The sequence below is a fragment of the Clarias gariepinus genome, chromosome 11 (genome assembly GCF_024256425.1).
Source record: "Clarias gariepinus isolate MV-2021 ecotype Netherlands chromosome 11, CGAR_prim_01v2, whole genome shotgun sequence".
Lineage (NCBI taxonomy): Eukaryota > Metazoa > Chordata > Actinopteri > Siluriformes > Clariidae > Clarias > Clarias gariepinus.
The window spans coordinates 5,272,432-5,292,306 of NC_071110.1; the positions used below are offsets into that span (position 1 = coordinate 5,272,432).

Genomic DNA, 19,875 nt, shown 5'->3' on the forward strand with positions numbered 1-19,875 from the left:
ACCGAGCAAGCCCTCTAATCCCATAGTGTAGCACGCGCACACACTCACGTACACACACTTGATTAGTGGCAGTGGTTATCTGCACAGAGGACGAGTCGTTGCCCTTTGGCTACTGCTCTGGATCGGGGCACATTGAGGTGTCAAACCCAGAAAGGAAGACAGGAGGGAAAAAAATATAGCAGAGAGAGAGAAAGAGAGGAAAGAGTGTCTAACTGAGGGAAAGGGGGTGCTGTGCAGACATTAGTATTCAGACCTGCCTTCCAGCCTGCAGAGCAAATTGATTACCACACTGTACCTGTTCTTGGCATCAACGCTCAGCATCATGGTAGGTCTCTATACTCGGTGTTGGGATGATTGAACGTCTGGCTGAGCAACTGACCAGAGTTACAAAAGTGGGCTGTTTACATTCTAATAGAATTAGCCATTATTATTTGGTCTCATTCATCTACTTCAAGGTGAGGTGTACAGCCTTACTAACCTTTAAAACTGTTTCTCGACTACTTAATAACTTCTAAGATGAAACTCATAATAGATGTAAGTCACATGTAATTTATCCACCTGGTTTGAACATTTAAAGCTGCTGTTTATGTATAGATTTTTCAGGCCTGGTAATAAGCTCCACAGACTGACCGCTTGTGAAATTGAAACCTTTTGTTTGCATTTTTCAGGCCCAGAAATGAGCTAGATGTACCGAGATTTACCAAGAGCAGTCGCGCTTGCATACATTCGCAATACAGACCAGGGTTTAAGACATTGGGACATATCCCAGGAGACTTAGGGCACAAGGCAGGGTACACCCTGGACAGGGTGCCAATCCATCGCAGGGCACACACACGTACATAAACACATTAAGGCCAATTTGGAAACGCTAATGAACCTTACCTGGGAGGAAACCAGAGAACCTGGAGGAAACTTACCAAGCACGGGGAGAACATGCAAACTCAATGCACACAGAGACCGGAATCAAACCCAGCCGGGAATCAAACCCGGAATCTGGAGGTGCAAGGCGACAGTGCTAATAAACTACACCACCGTGCCGCCCTTGTACAAATTTCAAACATACCTTAATCTGAATCATGATACTTTGATGCTCTTACTGTAGATGCATTTACTGACTTTGTGAATGTAAAGATTGGGTTTAATGTATAATATTCTTCAGACTCAGAAATTAGCCGTAACCTAATCGGTGTAGAAATCCAACCAAATCATTTCAGGCCCCTAGTGGGAAAAAATGTTCAAACGTCTGGCTAAGAACTGATTTGAGTTACAAAAGTATCCTGGTTACTTTTTTTAATAGAACTTTTTATACTCAATACACGATGGGTGTTCAAGTCAAACCAGGATTTGTCAACAAAGCCATGTTTGCGGAGCCTGGTTCATATCTGAAACCCTGGCCTCCCGGGAACGCCTTTAATGGCCCAAACATGTGGAAACTGGAACGAGGTCATGACTGTACGGGGATATGGCAGTAACTCCCAGCCGAGTTCCTGTAACATGCAAGTGATGTTGGTGAACGATTGTGTGTACATTTCACATAGATAGATGTGTCTCTTCTGCAATTTGGCGACAAGTTATTCGTCGATTTTTAAGGATTGGGTGTTCCACTTGCCTAATGTCGACAGGAATGATTGCAGTGGGCTTCAAGCCAGCTTGGCCGGGATCGCCATTCACGGACATACAGCTTTTGTTAAAATTTTTGCATTATTCAAATGTTTTACTGTTTTAATGTTTCACCCAAATGAGGATGGGTTCCCTGTTGAGTCTGGTTCCTCTCAAAGTTTCTTCCTATTGTCATCTCAGGGAGTTTTACCTTGCCACTGTCGCTGTCGTCCTCGGCTTGCTCATCAGGGACAGTCTTAACATTTTGATTCATACACGTTCACATCTCATGCAAACTTAAATAATTCTTTTAATTGTGTAAAGCTGCTTTGCGACAATGTAAATTGTTAAAAGCGCTATACAAATCAAATTGAATTGGTTTGCCGTACAGTAGGTCCCTGTAAGGGATACACCTTTTTCAGACAGTGTGAACAAGTCATTTCCTTTGAACAAACATCAAATTGAATTTTAGAATAATCAAAAAAACTATTTAAAAATAATTATCTGCACATAATTTAATTTAAACTAAATTAAATAAAAAAACTCATTACATTTTCACTTAATTAAATCCAGACCCACCCCATAACTTGAGCATTGCCCTCTATTTGAGCGAAATAACAGTGATCTAATCTCTTTAAACTAGAATGTTTGAAGTCCTTGGATGTAGCAGTTGAATCAAAATGTGACACTTTTGTTTCTGACGTAAAAATCCGTCCCATATTTTATGCCACCACATTAATACCTACTTTCCCAACTGAATCATATGAAGGAAGACAGAACACTACAGTAAGGTTGTGCTGGATTATGTTTCATGCTATGTATTGCTGATGATTACTTTTATACGGGAATTGGTATATTACTTCTACTGAATCAGTATCACCAGAAGTCATGACGAACATTTTTTAAATCAGCACAATTAAAGCTGTGCAAGCACAATTCCCTCTTTTTTTTTTTTTTTTTTTAGCTGTGTAGTCACTGTAAATGACATCGGAAAAAAAAAAAAATGTAATTTATTTAACCCTATACCGTGTACACATTATTTTTGCGTTTAATTTATAAGTATACAGTGCTGTATCATTTAAACCTCATGATTCGGAGGTTTTAGTGTTATAGGTGGTTAAAAAATTAAAATCTGTGCAGCAGCATGGACCATGTTTATTTTAAATGTAGAGAGAGGAAGTTGCTGATGACACTAGCAGATTTGAACTCGGAGCCTTTGATTGAACCCTGTGGGACGCCTACACCACTATCTGATCGTTATCGTCTTTCTTTTACAGTAAATAGCAACATGGGGAATTTTTGTCAGCTCGAAAGATCTTATTTGTATAACGTACGTATCTTTTTAAACACCAGGAGAAAAAAAAACTTGGTGTGGCTAAAGTGCCTGTGTTTATGAAACATTGAATTGTCTGTATAAGGCTATCAGGCTTGGCATAAGTTTCCCACAGTGACCAATAATATGGACTGGAAATATTGAGGCAGTCGATATTTTGTCAGCTCCGAGTCGCCTTGTGTCTGATTACATCACGTAGAGCCAATAACAATAACAACTATCCTGGCGTTTATTAGGCGGTAATGGCTCTGGTTAATGACAGAAGGGATAAAGACGCTGTATTTTATTGTTTGCACATTGTCAGAGACTATTATAAGGATTTTTTCGGAGGTCGTTCGGGCTAATGATTCTCACCCGTACACCCTAGCGCCTGTCTTATGGATGTTTTCATAATGTATACTTATACCCTCTATATATATATATATAACACACTGTATTTTCTCACAGCGATTCGCAAAGAGAGTTCAATTCGTTTTGGATGTTATTACATCTTTTTCGAGTGTTCTCTATGGCAGGGCTGTAATTGCGTTTCACAGGCCCACTTTTACAGTAGCAAATCACATGACCCAGGTCTTAATGTCTTAGCACAATTCTGTGGAATAATCATCGGCTAATAGTCTGATTCCTGCAGCTCTCGCAATTTTCCTCCAAGGAAATTGAGCCATTTTCCACAGACAATTAGGAGTTCGCGGAGAATGCTTAGCTTATCTTGCGTCTGGGGTGTTATCATACAGTATTTGGTCTTGACTAATGCAAAGTGCACAAGGGGAACGCGGTATCTTTTGAGTCACCTCCACCTCGAGAGACGAGACCTAATTCAGATCCCGGGACTTCATATCGTCTCGTCTGGATAGCTCGTGTTTAGACAAAGCGTTATCAGGAAACGTGTGAAGAAAACCGGTGTTTTTGTTAAGCGCTGGACCGACAGGGCGAAGCCAACATTTTTTGGTATCGGTCATGATTCAGACATGAAAGCGAGTATGACTGACGCGATGAATTTACAGGAATTTCGCTTTGAAAATCATCAGAGGAGAAAAAAAAACACACACTCCTGATAAGCAAGTTAAGTTTGTGCGAAATGATGGAAATCTTAGCAGTTATATATTAAATATTATTAAATATTTATATGACATAAAAAGATTTTTGTGGAAGTTCTACAATAAATAAAACATCTTTTTTCAAACACTCATTCAATCTCTATACTGCTTATCCTGTACAGGGTCAGGGGAACCCTGGAGCCCATCCCAGAGTACTCTGGGTACTAAACCCTGGGATGTCAATCTATCTCAGGCTTTATGCATGCACACACTCAGACGCTACAGCCAATTAGTGAATTAGAAATGCCACTTTGCTTTTCTGTTTGTCTTTGGAGGGTGTGAGGAAACTGAAGCACTGGAAGGAAACCACAAAGCACGAAGACACCATGCACTCACACACACATCCGATGAAAGATTATACCTGCATAAAGTGTCAGGCCACATCACACCACCTGGTTGTTGATTATTTTTCTATAATAGCACACCCTGTTGTAGTTGAATTCTCATTTCGCACATAAACTAATCTTATCTGCCGTTTGCAACACTCCGCTGGTCTAAGGTCACGCCGTACTGTAATTCCTGACCCGACTCTGAAAACATGCTGTTTATTCCACTCGAGCCGTGTGCAGATTCCTCTCTTTCGGATGAGCGATGTAGGTCAAACTAATGCCTTTAACTCCATCCTGATTGGCGGAGCGCTAATGAGGGACTCCAGCTGGAAAATGGCAGAGCGTGATGCCTGTCATGCTTCTTTCGAAGTAGGTCACAGTGACCCAGTTCGAGAGGTGACACGATGGACTGAGTCATGAAACGTTATCTTAGGAATGTGTTGTTGCGGCTGCAGCGTGCAAGCGGAGCTCGAGCGCCGTGCTCGCAGCGCTGTATGTCGAGCCGTGCCAACCTTTTAATGCTGAGGCCACATCTGCGCAGCTAAGGGTTGTCAGATGTTGAATGGGTATGCGCAAAAGCAAGGGCAGGTTTGTCACTTTTTATTAGGGCCTAATGCTTTGTATGGACGCCAGCTGTTGCATCAACTCAAACAGCCCTGGCTCAAGGGATGACCTTGACTTCAAACAGGAGCAGATTCTGCCTCTTTTGCCTCATCATGCATTTTAAATAGCATAAATGGAATACAATTTTTGGACCGTGGACATAATTTATTATGTCATATTTTTTCCCCCGGGGTCAATTAATCTTCAACCTTGCTCTTGACAAATGAAGGATCCAGTCCGGATATCAAGCCCTTTCCATTAATATTAGGCTGCTCATTTTGCAGAGATTTTTTTTTTTCTTTCCCCCCGGAGGGTACATGTTCAGGTGTGTCTTCACTCATGTCTCACGGTGATAATGTAATGATGTCGTAGACCTGAATAGAAAAGTTAATATGGGGGTCATAAATAATCAGGATTTTAAAGATGCTCAGATAGAATAACCTCTGCTCAGTCACATTTATAATCTCACTTCAGTGACAGCTTACAGATTTTTTTCTTTTTACATTAATGCTCATTTTGAAATGCTTGAATAAAATGTAGGTAGCACGGTTGCTTAGTGGTCAGCACTGTTGCCTTGCACCTCCAGGGTCCAGGTTCGACTCCCGTCTCTGTGTGCATGGAGTTTGCATGTTCTCCCCGTGTTCAGTGGGTTTCCTCCCACAGTCCAAAGACCTGCAGATTAAGCTAATTGATGTTCCCAAATTGCCTATAGTGTGTGAGTAGAATGTGGGTACGTGCGTGTAATGCCCTAAGTCTCCTGGGATAGGCTCCAGGCCCCGCGCAACCCTGTATACAGGATAAAGAGGTATAAAAGGAGTGAGTAAGTAAGAATACTGTACCTGAATATTTACAATTTTTTTTTCATCCATACACAGGGGATATAGTGTACAGTATATTACACCTTAATTAAGTAAACGAACTATTTGAATTTAGACGGGTTACAACCTTATATTCATGTACAGCATTAGAACTTTACACCGTTTGTGCTCCAGTGACACATTTTTGGGTTTATATATATATCATCACATATTTTTGTGTGTCTTATCCACACACACTATGTGCAGCAGAACCCTGAGAGCTGGCTAAATATATCCGTCTTGAAGTTTAATCCTGTTCTTGCTCACTCCGGAAGGAGTCCTGACATGCTCCCACATATACAGTACTCTTAACCAATCTGAGCCATTCCTACAGAACATTTCACCAGCCCTACTGTATTCACGTATTAGGTTTGTGTGTACAGTACGTACTGATCGTTTCTATCGAACATACAGCAGTTGGTTGTATTTGCCAAAATATAAACAAGTATTTGAATATTAACACCTATAGGTTAGCAGTTTATACTGTCATACTTTAGTGTAATACTTTATTTTTTAAACCATTTAAGGTTTGTGTACAGCCCTGTTTTCTACCTTAAAGGTACAGAATTTACTGTATATGCAAATGTGTTACTGCTGAGCCACACCCCTAAAGAGAACTGCAGAGCTAAGTAAGAAGCCGGGGGAGGGGTTTCCCTTATATGATGTCACATTAGGCAGAAAGGCATTCGTTGTTTGCACACTTAAAAAAATAATAATTATATATTTTTTATTTTAAAAACTACTTCTATTAACTTACAAACCAGTGAGGTTTATATATTAACTTATAAAACAACAAGTTTTTTTCTACACAGCCTGTTTTACACCTTAATATGTCAGGAGTATGTTTATATTTCAGTTCAGAAATGCTTTAGAAGCCTGTCATTATAACTGCATTCCCAAAAGTGAAGGAAACCTGTTCTTAGCCCTGTGTTTGTCATCTCCACATGTAGGAGTGTGAAAAACTGAGTATTGCAAAAAAGCAAAAAAAGGAGGCAGCTGACGAAAGCAAGACCGTAATATTCAACATATTTTAAATATTTTCGTCCTGGAATTGATTAACTCACCCTTTCCACATGTAGCAGCAACGTTTTGACACTATGCCTTTTTTCAGTCAATAAGAGATTTATCCTTTGCTGAGATCCAAGATGTGAAATCCTAAAATCTTTTTGAGTGCTTATACATCATAAACCTTTGCTGTTTTATCATTGTACTCTGGATAGGTAAAATCTGCAGAGGCACATTATAATGCGAAATTACTGGAAGTCCAATTCTGTGAAGACGCTTGTCTGTGTTTTCAAAACAATGCCGAGGCCGCTCGGTTCATGTTCAAGGCTGTTAGTGGTGAGTGACGCTTGCCACCATTGCTTCATGGAGCAGTAGCTTGACAAGGTCAAGAGATCTCCTTCCCCTTTACTGTCTGTGGAAAGCAAAGCCAGCAAAGGTGCCAGTTAGGGTTAGATGTACGTAGTTAGATCTGACATTTTACTGATCGCCGAGTTGTATTACTTAACTTGTGTCTCATTTAGTATTGATAACATCATGGAATTTATATAGCAATCCATCTCACCAATCCACGTTTATGAGAGGAGGGAGGAAACAGGACTTTTAGAATGTAGACCGTGAATACAAGCTGACTTCTGACCTGGCAGCTGTGCCATTATTTTTGGCAAGAGTTCTGTCAGAGCCTTTAGTTCTCCCACAATTTCTTGGGTTTTTTTTTGTTTGTTTTTTATGTGCAGAAGGACAGAACTGATCACTCGCCGTTTAAAGAGTGAGTAGGGCAAATCCGTGATCATAATCTTTCGTGTGAGTTGATTCCAGACGGATGTCACGCTTAATGTCCTTCTGCAGTTGTCCTTGTGTATCACCAAACTGTTGCTAAACAACCTGATGAAAAAATTTCATCAGGTCTAGTTAGGCCTTTTTAATTTAGGCCTTTCCATTACAGTATATAATGTATAATGTATGTACATTCTTGATTTTATTATTTGCTGGACGATCTCTGTATCTATATATGTAATACTCCAGCTTGTCATGAATGTAATATTTGTTTTTGTTTTTTTATTGCTTAGGACAACGTCCATCTTTGCCTGTGGTCTGGAAATCATGGTATGACCAGTTGCCCCTGTTGCCTAAGTTGGTACCTAAGAAGCAAACATGTTACACATGCCCTAAAATGGAAACTTACAAGAAACTCAACACCATAACCATGGTCATATTTCTGCCATAGTAAAAGAAAAAAGAAAGAAGAAAAAAACAAGATACTTGCACATCCTTTTCTGTGACGGGGAAATACCCTGTCCAGTTGCATTTCATCTCTCAAACCAGTGTGGATCACTTGCAAACCCATATTGTAAAGCAAAAAGCCATTGGATCTCTTGTTGGAAACTATCTGAACATTTTTCTTCTCCGTTGTGGTGGCCAGCCATAGAAGGGACCATAATATTGAACATGACTCATGGGGAAGAGACTGGCCCTGAGACACACCAGGATTCTGCTGTTCTAACATATCTGGAAGGCTTACTCATGCATCGGGTAGCAGGAGCACAAAGTGCCACAGCAACACAAAGAAGTGAGGCTGACAAAGGCAATGAGGAGCAGAGAAACAAGGAGACACCAGGGCTTACGTTGCCCAAGTGTAGCGCACAGCATGAACAGGAGAAAACAACTCCCCAGGGAGGGTCAACACATCATGTGAAGAAAGCTCGTCTGCTTCGCTCTGAAGTCTGGACCGAACGTGAGAGCCAAGTGCGAAAAATATCTGTGGCTTCTCCTGAGCTTGATGGAAGAAAGCAGGAACACTGTGGTGGCCTGAATAGTTCACTTCAATGTAAAGGAGAGAGCACATTGCTGGCAAGTCTGCTTCAAAATTTCAGCACAAGGCTCCAAAATGTGGCCCTGTCACAGCAAGGTGTTCAAAACTTGACACCACAGAAGGCATCCGGTTCGGGAAGTAACCCCAATAAAGAGGACAAGATACCAGAGCGTGGGGTTGTATCTGATGAATCTGGTCAATGTTTGGCTGGAGATAGTACAGTCCAAACCAGTACTAGCAGTCAGATGTATCACAACCGAGAGCCCAGTCAGGAAAGGTTATCAAAATCTCCAGGAGTATTATATCGCAGTGCTCGATCGTCCTCATCAGAATCCCTTCACTGCACCGAGCGTCTAAAAGCTGTAGCCAGTCTAGTAAATATCAGGTCCAGTCCAGCTCCTTCGCCAAAACCCAGTGTGGCCTGCAGTCAGCTGGCTCTGCTGCTTTCGAGCGAGGCTCACCTGCAGCAGTATTCCAGAGAACATGCAATTAAAGCTCAACTAGCTGGACGATCTGCCAGTGAAAGACTTGCAGCCATTGCCACACAGCAAACCCAAGAGAAGAAACCTTCAATATCTCAGATAAACCATGATGGGCTTAGCTCCTTACCGACCAAAAATGGGATACCTTCTCAAACGGCAACAAGCTCTAGCAGACAAGGTCAAAGCCTACACTCTGGAAAAAGTAGGTCGCTGGGTTCAGGGAGGAGGACACATCCCTTCAGGGAGCGTAGACCTTTTGAAAGGCATGGCAGGGCTTCCCAAAACTGCAGCAGTCTGCTCCTTCAGCTTCTCAACAGCCACAACACACCACAGAGACTTATTTCTCAGGATCAGGTAAAGGAGGACATGAACATCTTTTCTAGCCGGGGGTCACCAATGTTTTCAGACAGTGAACTTTCAAATTCCAACAGTCTACCAAAAGATAGCAGTGATGCTGAGAGTACTCGTTCCAGTTGCTCTCCTATCGACCTCTCTTTGAAGAACAAAGCAAACATCTCAACACCACTTTCTTCTTCGTCTTCTCCTGCACAGGACAAGGTCACAGAGTCTCTGAAAAACAGGTGGACGTCAGAGAGTCCAACTTCTAAATTCCCTACAGAACCCAGAGAGTTACATAGTTGTTCTGAGATTAAGCCCCACCACAAGGTTACCCTTTTGGAATTGCTCCTCGATCAAAAACACATCGAGAAGCAAAACAAAGCCCATGATAATCCAGATTTGCAGACTAAGAGCCAACCCAAGGTCAGTATTGCATCAACAAGTAATCACAATCTTTTTTATCCAGGTCAGTGTAAGGATACAACAGAGCCTAGCTCTAATTGTAGAATGAATACCGGAAGTCCTAAATTACTGCCAACATTTTCCCAGGGCAGAGATTGTAACATCCGTGCATCTCCTTACAGTATGTACAACTCTCCTCATACACAGTCAGTACCCTTAGATCTGTGTAAGAATAAACCGCTTGTGAATGGTCCAAGTGTCAAAGAAGGAGCTTTCATTGCTAGTAAACTGTTACAAAATTTAGCACAGTGCGGAAAACAAAATGCTGCCAGTTCCCCCACACCGAAGGCACCTCTGCCTCTAGTCAAAAGACAAACTGAAGAGTTTAGAACTTCAAAGTCTTCAACTTTGTTAGAAAAGCTTGCTGTACCAGTTCAGAAAAACAACACCACTCATGTGAAATCTCTTGTGACAGAATCTACGCAACATAATTCAGAGATTGAAAATCTCCTGGAGCGGCGTACAGTCCTCCAGCTTCTTTTAGGAAATAAATCTCAAAAAGAAAAAGTGGGCAAAAAGCGAAAGGGAGAATCTGGAAAGCAAGAAAATCATTCAAACTTGCAGAATGCCTTAAACAGAGCCCAAAATGATTTTGCTGTCAAAACTGAGCCTGTAGAAGATGAAATGTTTAATGATGAAAAAGTAGCAAATCAATGGCAAAACAAATTAGCAGAGACACACAGGCAGAGTCCCCACACTCCCAATCAGGAAAGTATAAAACAAGAGCCACTTTCCCCAGTGATAGTCCCCAGGGATGGTCTTCTTTGTCATCTTCTGCATCAGAAGCCCAAAAACCTAAAACCAAACTTTTTAGAGCACTCAAATCAGGAATGCATTAAAGAGGAACCGTTGGAACATCACCAAGGACCAACCATTCCCAAAAAGAGAAAGTTTTCGGTTAAACCAGAAAACCATGTAAATGTCAGTTCCCAACAGAGAATGTCCAGTAGTTCTGGCAGCCAAAAGGAAGATAGCGATTGCTCAACCTCTGGAATTCCAGAGTCCCGAGAATCCAGTGATCCATCAAGCCCTCCGCAGGCAGACAGTCCACCAGCTAAGTTTCCACCATGTGAGTCACCACGTAATGAAAATGGCGGATTCAATGTCCTCAAGCAGCTACTCCTTTCAGACAATTGTTTGAAGGAACTGTCTCAGTCAAGGGGAACATTTAGTTCACTGGAACGCCCGGTCCAAAATGGGAGAACAATCAAAGAACCAAGTAACAACGGTGAGCTTGAAGGCTTTCACCAGAACTTAAACCAGGGCAAGTCACCTTCTGCAACAGCAGGAATAAAGAGAGTACAATCTCTTTCTGATGTTCAGCAGGATTTGTCTAGGTCAAAACGTGACTTCGTCTCGCAGAGAGACTTGAAGCCATCAACTGGCTTTGTGAATGGTGATAAAACACACAACTGTCACCTAGATTCTCCACGATTGACTAAAGCTAACCCTATTTTGTATTACATGCTCCAGAGGAGCAATGCACATTTGGTTAGAGACAGAGTGGAGCTTGAAGCAAAGTCAGGACCTTGCAGACCGCAGACTAAAGAGAAAGATGAATCTGAGGCATTTGACCTCAAAGTCCACTTGCAACAAAACCAACATCACAACGGGACTCATAGCTGTGACACACCACGGATCAACGGGTCGCTCAAGAAGTCATGAAGAAGACTAGACTAGCTTTTGTAAATTTCTTGTTTATCATTCTTTTTGCTTCTTTATTCATATGAAAACTCTATTCTGTAAGATCAGTGCTTAATTTCTGGCAAATTTCTACATCCAACTTCAAAAATGTTAAAAAAATAATAATTTAATTGGTTGTTGAAGTATAAAATATTGGTCACATGATCCAGGAAAATTGATCCGCATCAAAAATTTTCTACAATCTAAATTTTTCTTTGCGATGTGCTGTACAAAAGTACACAGTTGCTTATGTAGCCAGTATTTTTGATTAGTTCATCAGTATTAAAACATGATATAGTATGTGCATGATATGTGATTTGTATCATTTGCATTTGATATTGGTAATCTTTTTAATTCATTTCATTAATTTCAGTATATATATATATTTTTGTTTCTACTAATTTGTGAAGTACTGTACAAATAATCCAGCATTTCGTTGAACCACGCCAAGAGCAGAGACCTCTTTCTGCAGTTCCCTGAATGACGATGAAGAAAAAAGGTACCAAAAAAAAAAGAGTAATTTGATAAGAAATTATTCAACATATTGCTCAGCTAAAGATGAAGATGTAATCTGATTATATGAATAGGTATCGGCATCAGCATGTGCCATAAATGTCTAGCATTGTGCAATAAGGATGCATTAAAACAAGACGAATCAAGCTTGCCGGAGATGCAGAGAGCGTTCTAGTGCATAATGTGCAAAATGTGTGTTGTTTTAATAGTCGTGTTTTACGGGAGTACTGTGCTACAACTGTCATTCCCCACGTATGATAATGTATATGATAATGGTCTTACATTTTACAGATGGGAATATAACACATTATTTTTGTCCCTTGATCTTAAAGTCTTGTTATAAACTATATTTATGTACATACCGTCATCTTTATGAAAGATGGCTATTTTATATGACTGAAAAAGAGAAACCTTTTAGTTTTGGAATTTCTTAAAAAAAAAACACACAAAAAAAAGTCCACACGGCTGTGTGCACATGTACATAATTAGAGAACTTTTCTTTCTCTTTTTTTTTCTTTTCTTTCTCGATCCTACTTTTTGCATGTGTCTCTTGGTAAAAACGACGATAATCCGTTCTACAACTATGTTGTGTTATGTCTGATATTCAACAGCCCACAGCTGCCTGCTGCATGCAGATGCATGAGAAGGTTCCTATGTATTACTGCTCATGGAGGAATTCAAGTCTTAAGCATAACTATTTTGTCATGAAGCCTGATTAAAAAACAAAACAAAATGTATTGTCTGTTTATTCTAAGAAATAGACTGCTGAGTAAGATAGCCGAACTTTTGAAAGAGATGTGCATATAAATAAAAAAAAAATCTATATATATATTTATTTTGGTTTTTATTCCTTTTTTTTTTTTTTTTTTTTACAAAAAGGAAACCAAACTGGTTTAAACAATCAAGTCATGTACAGCAACAAGGCAATTATGGGTTACTTTAATGCTTGGAAGAACTTGGTTTTAAACAACATAAAAAAAATTATATATATAAATGTTTGGACTGCAGCATATTGAATATGAATTGTGATATCATTTTTAAATGTATTCATTTTTGGTGTTTACTTGCACAGATTTTGAATAAAGTTCCAAAATGCACAAAGTAAAACCCTTTTTTTGGCTTTTCCCTTATGATTCATTTGGTATTCTATTGTGAAGTGTAAATAAATATTTACACTTAATTGCAAAAGGTCATAGAAGACACAAAAGGCCTTCTTTTGTTGGTGACCCTAACTGTGTATGTTAATATATTGCAGTTTTTCTGAGTCGCTTTGGTGCTTTTCTCACATCACTATTAACATTTGCACAGCAGTTAGTGTATTTCTCAAAAAAAAATTGGTGCAAACTGCCAACCTAGTGGATAACCTACAAAAGCAGGTCACTTGCTCAAAATCGATAATCCATTCCTCAAAAGCAAGTATTCATGTCAATGAAACTGTCAGGGTCATCAAAATGAGAAGTCTTGACACCATCTTTATGAACAAGACAGTCAAATGGCTTTGTCACGTTTTCATTATGACAGTTTACAGTATTCTTTTAGTGTTTTCCAATGCAAAAAAAAAAGGTCAGAACTCGGTGGCACTACCTGAAAATGCTCAAGACAGCACTATACACTTTTTTGTACACCTATTTACAGTAAAATATACAGTAAAGTTTGACATTCCTGTAGTTAGGGAATTAAATGAGTACAGTACAAGACGCTGAATACGTATGTTTCACATTTTCATAAATCATTCTGGCACATCCAGACGTTCCTGTCTGTCTGGCCACATATTTTCATCTACATCACAACGGATATCATCCTCCTGGAGTAACGAATCCACCCTCTGCATGACTGCTGTGATGTCGTCACATGCTGCATCCATGGCTGCGAGCAGGGCCATTTGTGCATGTGAATGCCGGTCATAAACCTTCCACCTCCAGGCAGAGAAAAACTCCTCTATCGCATTAAGGAATGGGGAGTACAGTAGGTAGGGAGATATTCAAAATAATAATAAAGAAAGGTATGAAAATTGCTTGATAGAATTTGATTACTAATTCAACAATTTTGTATGGAATGACTCAAGCAATGAAATGAATAGACTATTAGTTTTATTGGAAACGACTATTTAGCATCCAAAAGTATAGTTCATTTTGACTGACATGACATAAGCAAATGATAAAGTTATAAAACGGCAGAGAATTGTATGAAAGCAACTGATACATGTCTAAGAGCATTTGCAATTTGTTCAGAGGAAGGAGAACTTGCTACTATGATGTGCACAAATGACTAAATGTTGTGGAGGTTGCACTAATGGTTTTGAGACTTTTCATTCTGGTCTGAGAAAAGCACCAAAGCAACGAAGAAAAACTGTAAAAATATCATAAATACAGTAACTTATTTTTATATTTTTTTTGGGGGGGGAATTTCTAAATTTGTAAATGATTGTTATAATACACATGCATTTCTCTCTCACTCTTTTTTCTTTTATAAATATCTACACACAACTGCCTTTTTTACCGGCCCATAAATGGGCCTGTTTTTGTCTACTACACTTCCAGTATTTTTAGACATCAAAAAACCTTAGACATCAATTTCCTAGTGGTAAGTGGTAATATACTATTATAAAGCTTAGAACCTCCGGATTTGATTCCTAAAATCACAAACAATTTCATGATGTTTTTCACACCAGTTACAATAGCTTCATATGTGACTGAAAGAGCTACTTTAGTAGCGATGCATATCATATGTAATAATAACAACAACAACAACAACAATAATAATAGTATATGGATCCTGAGGAAAATGCATATATACATTATACATACAGAAAAAAAATTATTCAGGCTTGTTGCTGTGTCCTGGTAGACTTGTCACCAAAGTCACCATGATGACCTTAAGCAATAGGCTCTATTCAGATGGTTATAAAGCAGGCAGAAATGAAATTCTTTATTTTAGACTCTGTTCCTTTGTGACAATAAATGCCACCAATGAGATAAGCCACGTGCATGAGGACCAAAATATGTGGGAACAGTGACCATTTGAATCCAGTCATAACTTTCCAGGGGAAAATGGGCAAAAAATGGGGATTATTAATAAGAAGTAACATTCAATGTAGAATTATTAGCTCGTAACTGTAGCTCTTTTTTTCAAAAAAGTTTAAAGAATATATGCACAATACAACCAAAAGCCTGTGTGCACTTGACCATGACACCCATATATTGAACAAGGTTTAAAGCATATTGTTGTGTCTTTGTACATTGAACTAAATGGTTCCAGATTACAAACAAATCTGAGAAAACTGACGTAGATGTATTTACAATAATAATAATAATAATAATAATAATAATAAAGCTCACAGATTATTACCAAATTTTTTTCTATCTTTAACGCACTTTGACATAAAGTATATAATAGAAGACGTTTAAATGGGCATCATTTTTAGGCTTTTTCCAAACACAGTTCCTCTTTACTAAAATAATTCCCTACAATCTTTTTTTTTTTTTTCTCCTGGACCTCATTGTGACCTTAATGCGTGCGGGTCAGTGTGACTCAGACTTAAGAGGAAGAGATGGGAAATAGATGGCTCTGTGCCCCACCGGGGTCAGCATCAAGACAGATCAGTGGCCTGTAAAAAGAAATCCAGTAAGAAAGAGACACGATAGATAGCAAACAGCCCCAGGCCTGAAGGTACGCTGCTTCTTCTCAGGATAAGGAAAAGTGGAGAAGGAGATTCAGTTTTTCCTGTTCATGTAAATTTAGCTACATCGACTGAAACAACTGTAGCATCACGGTAGCGTGGCACATGATCACACAGACGGCTTGTACACTGTCATAAATGTCAAGAAACAACACACAGAGCACCAAGCGACTCAAAGCATTAAACATTTCCTGAATATAATCCTTTTTCCGGTACACATTTATAGATTTCCCTCGTAAACTGGGTCACATGCATGTACGGCTTCCTTTTATTTTGTGTGTGTGTGTGTGTGTGTGTCTTCCAAAGCAGGGTAGGGGAAGGGGAGGCAAGAAGGAGCACGCTGACAGGATTAACTTCCTGCCAAAACAGTTTCAGACTTTTTAAAAATACTGAAACACAATTTGTGAAACATAAGTGTGATGATAATTTCCATTAAAGATCTTATTATTTTATTATGCAACGCTGTCATTTTATTTGAATATATCTCATTGTTTAAACCTGACATCACATTATTTCAACTTGTTAAAATTCAATTACAAACTAATTTCTTTAAAACATAATTTTAATCTTTCTAATTATTTTTAATTCTGATTACATCATTTTGATGTATCTCATTAATTCAAGATTTGACATAATTTTTTTTATCTAATAACCCATAATTCCATGCAATAAAGGAAATTTTATTTATTAACTATTCTGAGATATTATTTTGACTTAACTTCTCATCCTTTTCTCTTAATGTCAATTCCTCTTAAACATCAATATCACATGTTGCAAAGAGGCTATTCATGTATTTTGACGATGTAATGCAAAGCGTTTCTTCCCATCCAGAGTTGCATTAATTTTAGGCCGAGGTCTTGTATCGATGACGGGACAGTCTAGAAAATTTTCTCCTTTATTCATGCTCAAAGAACCACTTTTTTCACATTCTGCGTCATTGAATACACCTGCACCATCTTGAAAGAAAACTACATAGATGGGTTAACTTAGTTATTCTGTACTTCAACTGACTTGAGCAGGTGAGGGTTAGGGGTTACAAACTTAAAATAATTCTTTTGATTGTGTAAAGCTGCTTTGTGACAATGTCAATTGTTAAAAGCGCAATACAAACAAAATTAAATAGAATTGAAGGGCCTTGTTCAAGGGCCCAACAGTGGCACGGTTGGACCTGGGACTTTCCAATCAGTAGTCCAATACCTTAACCACTAAGATACCCCTGTCTATTACTGCCACATAATGTTGCTGAATGTACAGTAGAATCAGACCAACTGAAACAACCCCAGATCATAACACTGTCTCCAGAGGCTTGTCCAGAGATCGCTTCATGCGCTTCTCTCCTTACCCTGACACGCCCATCACACTGGAATAGGGTCGATCTGGACTCAGCAGACCATATGACCTTTAATCATCGCTCCAAAGTCCAATCTTTATGCTCCCTAGCAAGCTGAAGACTTTTTTCTAACTAACAAGTGTTTTTTGTTTCTTTTACTGGGTGGTGTATAATAACTCGAAATATTGATAGGACATCTTGAAATAAGCATGTATTAGGTCAAATATACTGTAATTATAACTTAAAATATAAAGACTTGAAATATAAAGTTATCATATCTAGATGATAGTAACTTGGACTACTGACAGCAAGCAGTATTAAATTTAAATAATTACATCCGCTTTAAGCAATGAGATATCCCAAAATACTGTCATATTATCTATGGCTTTTCTCTTTACACACATTATTTAGGCACTGATCCATTCCCGATGCTCGGTCATAAGTGTGGAGCTAAAGCAGCATGTTCTGCTGTCTGTAATGTGAACAGAGGACACACTTCATGCTCACGCTGATCTTCTTTTACACATCCTCCTCCCCCTGATAATTGGAGGAGAGCTTGCATGCATTTTTGTGACATCGAACAAAGTTGCACAGTTAGCACGAATCTGCTGATGTGGAACAATAAGTATAAAGTATGTCCTGCTTGGCTGATGACAGCTAATGACCCTTGTGCTTAAGAGGGAAATTTTAAATCATACATATGATTTATGATGCTCTGGTGCTTTGTGCGAGTTTGGTGTCTGGCTGTGTTTCAGGCGGAGTATGGCCTTGTCCCTAAGGCACGGACCTAAAAGTCACGATAACCTTAAGAGGAAGATTCTCTGCCATTTTTATTTTCTACTTCTTTATCATCTTTCACCATAACCTAGTTTTACTGTATTCTACATATTTTACTGTATTCCACGTATTTCCTTTTTTTTGCCTTTCCTCATTCTTCTTAAACGACCTTCTTTAGATTAGGTCTGTTAAACCTCATAGTGAGCAATATTTATCAAAAATTACTTATTATAGGGCTACCTTAAATCTTAACTACTGTATAGAGCTTGTACGTCAGAACTTTACATCAAGTCCAGTTCAATTTAATTCAGTTGTATTAACATCAGGCTTTGAACAAGAAACATAATGACAAAGCAACATTACAGAAATCTGGATTCGATTTAGATCTCTCACAAAAAGGTAAGATTATTAGCACATTATATTCCACATTATATGTGGAAACCTTGTTACCGGGGAGGCTTTAGCCTCCACTACCAGAATATGAGAATAATGCCGCAAAATGTAGAAGTCTCAGAATGAGCATACAATTATCATTTTTTTGGTCATACTGTAAAAAGAACTGAAAATGAACATAAAAACATGTGATGTCTATTTGTGCTTTTCCTTTGCCTATGTAAACCATTTTTTAATGTTTTGTTTAAATCAAGTTTTGGGAGTCAATTCAGTTTTTCATATTGCCTATTCATCATGATATACTGCACAATCCTGAGCCCTATAGATATATGTTTATAAAAAAGAAAAAAAAAAAACCAACAACAGCAGAACAAATTACAGCTAAAATGCTCTGAGCTTTAAGGGCTACTAACAATCGGGCACATAATGACTTCCAGCATGATAATACACAATGCCACGAGGTCAACTCACACTGGTTCCATGGAATTTGAACATAAATCTTTTTATATCTGACTCAGTCACAAATAAATAAATAAATAAAATCTGTTCCTAATAAAGTGGCCAGCAAGTTTGCGTGCATATATACAGTAACACATTTACATTTTCTCCTTCATAAGAATTAGAAAAAGAAAAATGCCTGTTCTTTCTGTTCTTCTATTTTTAATAATAATAATAATAAAAAAAGATCCTACATAATCCAGATCATGCATATTCCTCGTTTGATCTAAAACCCTGAACCCCATGAAAGGCACCTCGTGACCCAGTTCTGCCTTTTGCAAATGACATGCATATATCAAGTTAGATGTGCTCCAGCGAGAATACAGATGTATAAGGAGAAAGAAGAGAAGATGTGAGATAGGAAGAAAGTTTGGATGGATGAAGGCTTTTTCTATTTTTTCCTTTCCTCCTCACCATGATCTTTTCATCTGTTTGTGGATGTGCATGTACAGTAAGTCAGGCCAACAGGAGCTGAAACGCTTCCAACATGCATTGTTCTTGCACTGAAAGGGAAATAACTGACCTTGAATGTGTCGCTGTTGCTCGCTTTTAAATAGGGAGTTTTACAGAGTTCAAAGGAGAATGGAGGTTAAATAAGACCTCAGTGTGTGTGTGTGTGTGTGTGTGTGTGTGTGTGTGTGTGTGTGTGTGATAGGGAGAGAGAGAGAGAGAGCTGAACAGTGCGGTTTTGTTTGCTGAGCAGAAGGCTTTTTGTATCACACACACACACACACACACACACACACACACACACACACACACACACCCCTCCTTCAGATTCCACTCTATTTGATCTTTCAATGATTACGCTTTCCTTAAACTTCTCGTAACCTTTGGTCAGACTGTGAACCCTTGCCTGCCTACAGTATGTGTTTGTCAGGCTTGAACTGACAATAACCTCTGGCTTTCTTTGATTACAGAAACAAAAAGAGAACAGAAATTAAACAACTAGGTCTGAGCTAGTGGCCGAGGTCAAGCTCTCGAATCTTGACAACCGTTCGCTTTGTCCGAAGAGACAGACACCCAAATACCAGTTGAAATGTCACCTTTGAAGTCGCCAGACCTGGAGTGGATTAGTAAAAAGAA

At 38.9% G+C, this 19,875-nt stretch overlaps 1 protein-coding gene across 2 annotated transcripts in view; it reads left to right on the plus strand.

The window, feature by feature from the left end:
• The window catches only part of nrip1a (nuclear receptor interacting protein 1a), a 50,870-nt gene extending 37,665 nt beyond the window's left edge, over nucleotides 1–13,205 (plus strand). For both annotated transcript variants that reach the window (XM_053507032.1, XM_053507033.1), the window contains exon 2: nucleotides 7,891–13,205. In XM_053507032.1, coding sequence (XP_053363007.1) covers nucleotides 8,270–11,581 — 3,312 coding nt within the window. In that variant the 5' untranslated portion in view covers nucleotides 7,891–8,269 and the 3' untranslated portion in view covers nucleotides 11,582–13,205. The remainder of the gene's footprint in view (nucleotides 1–7,890) is intronic.
• Nucleotides 13,206–19,875: the final 6,670 nt, after the last annotated feature.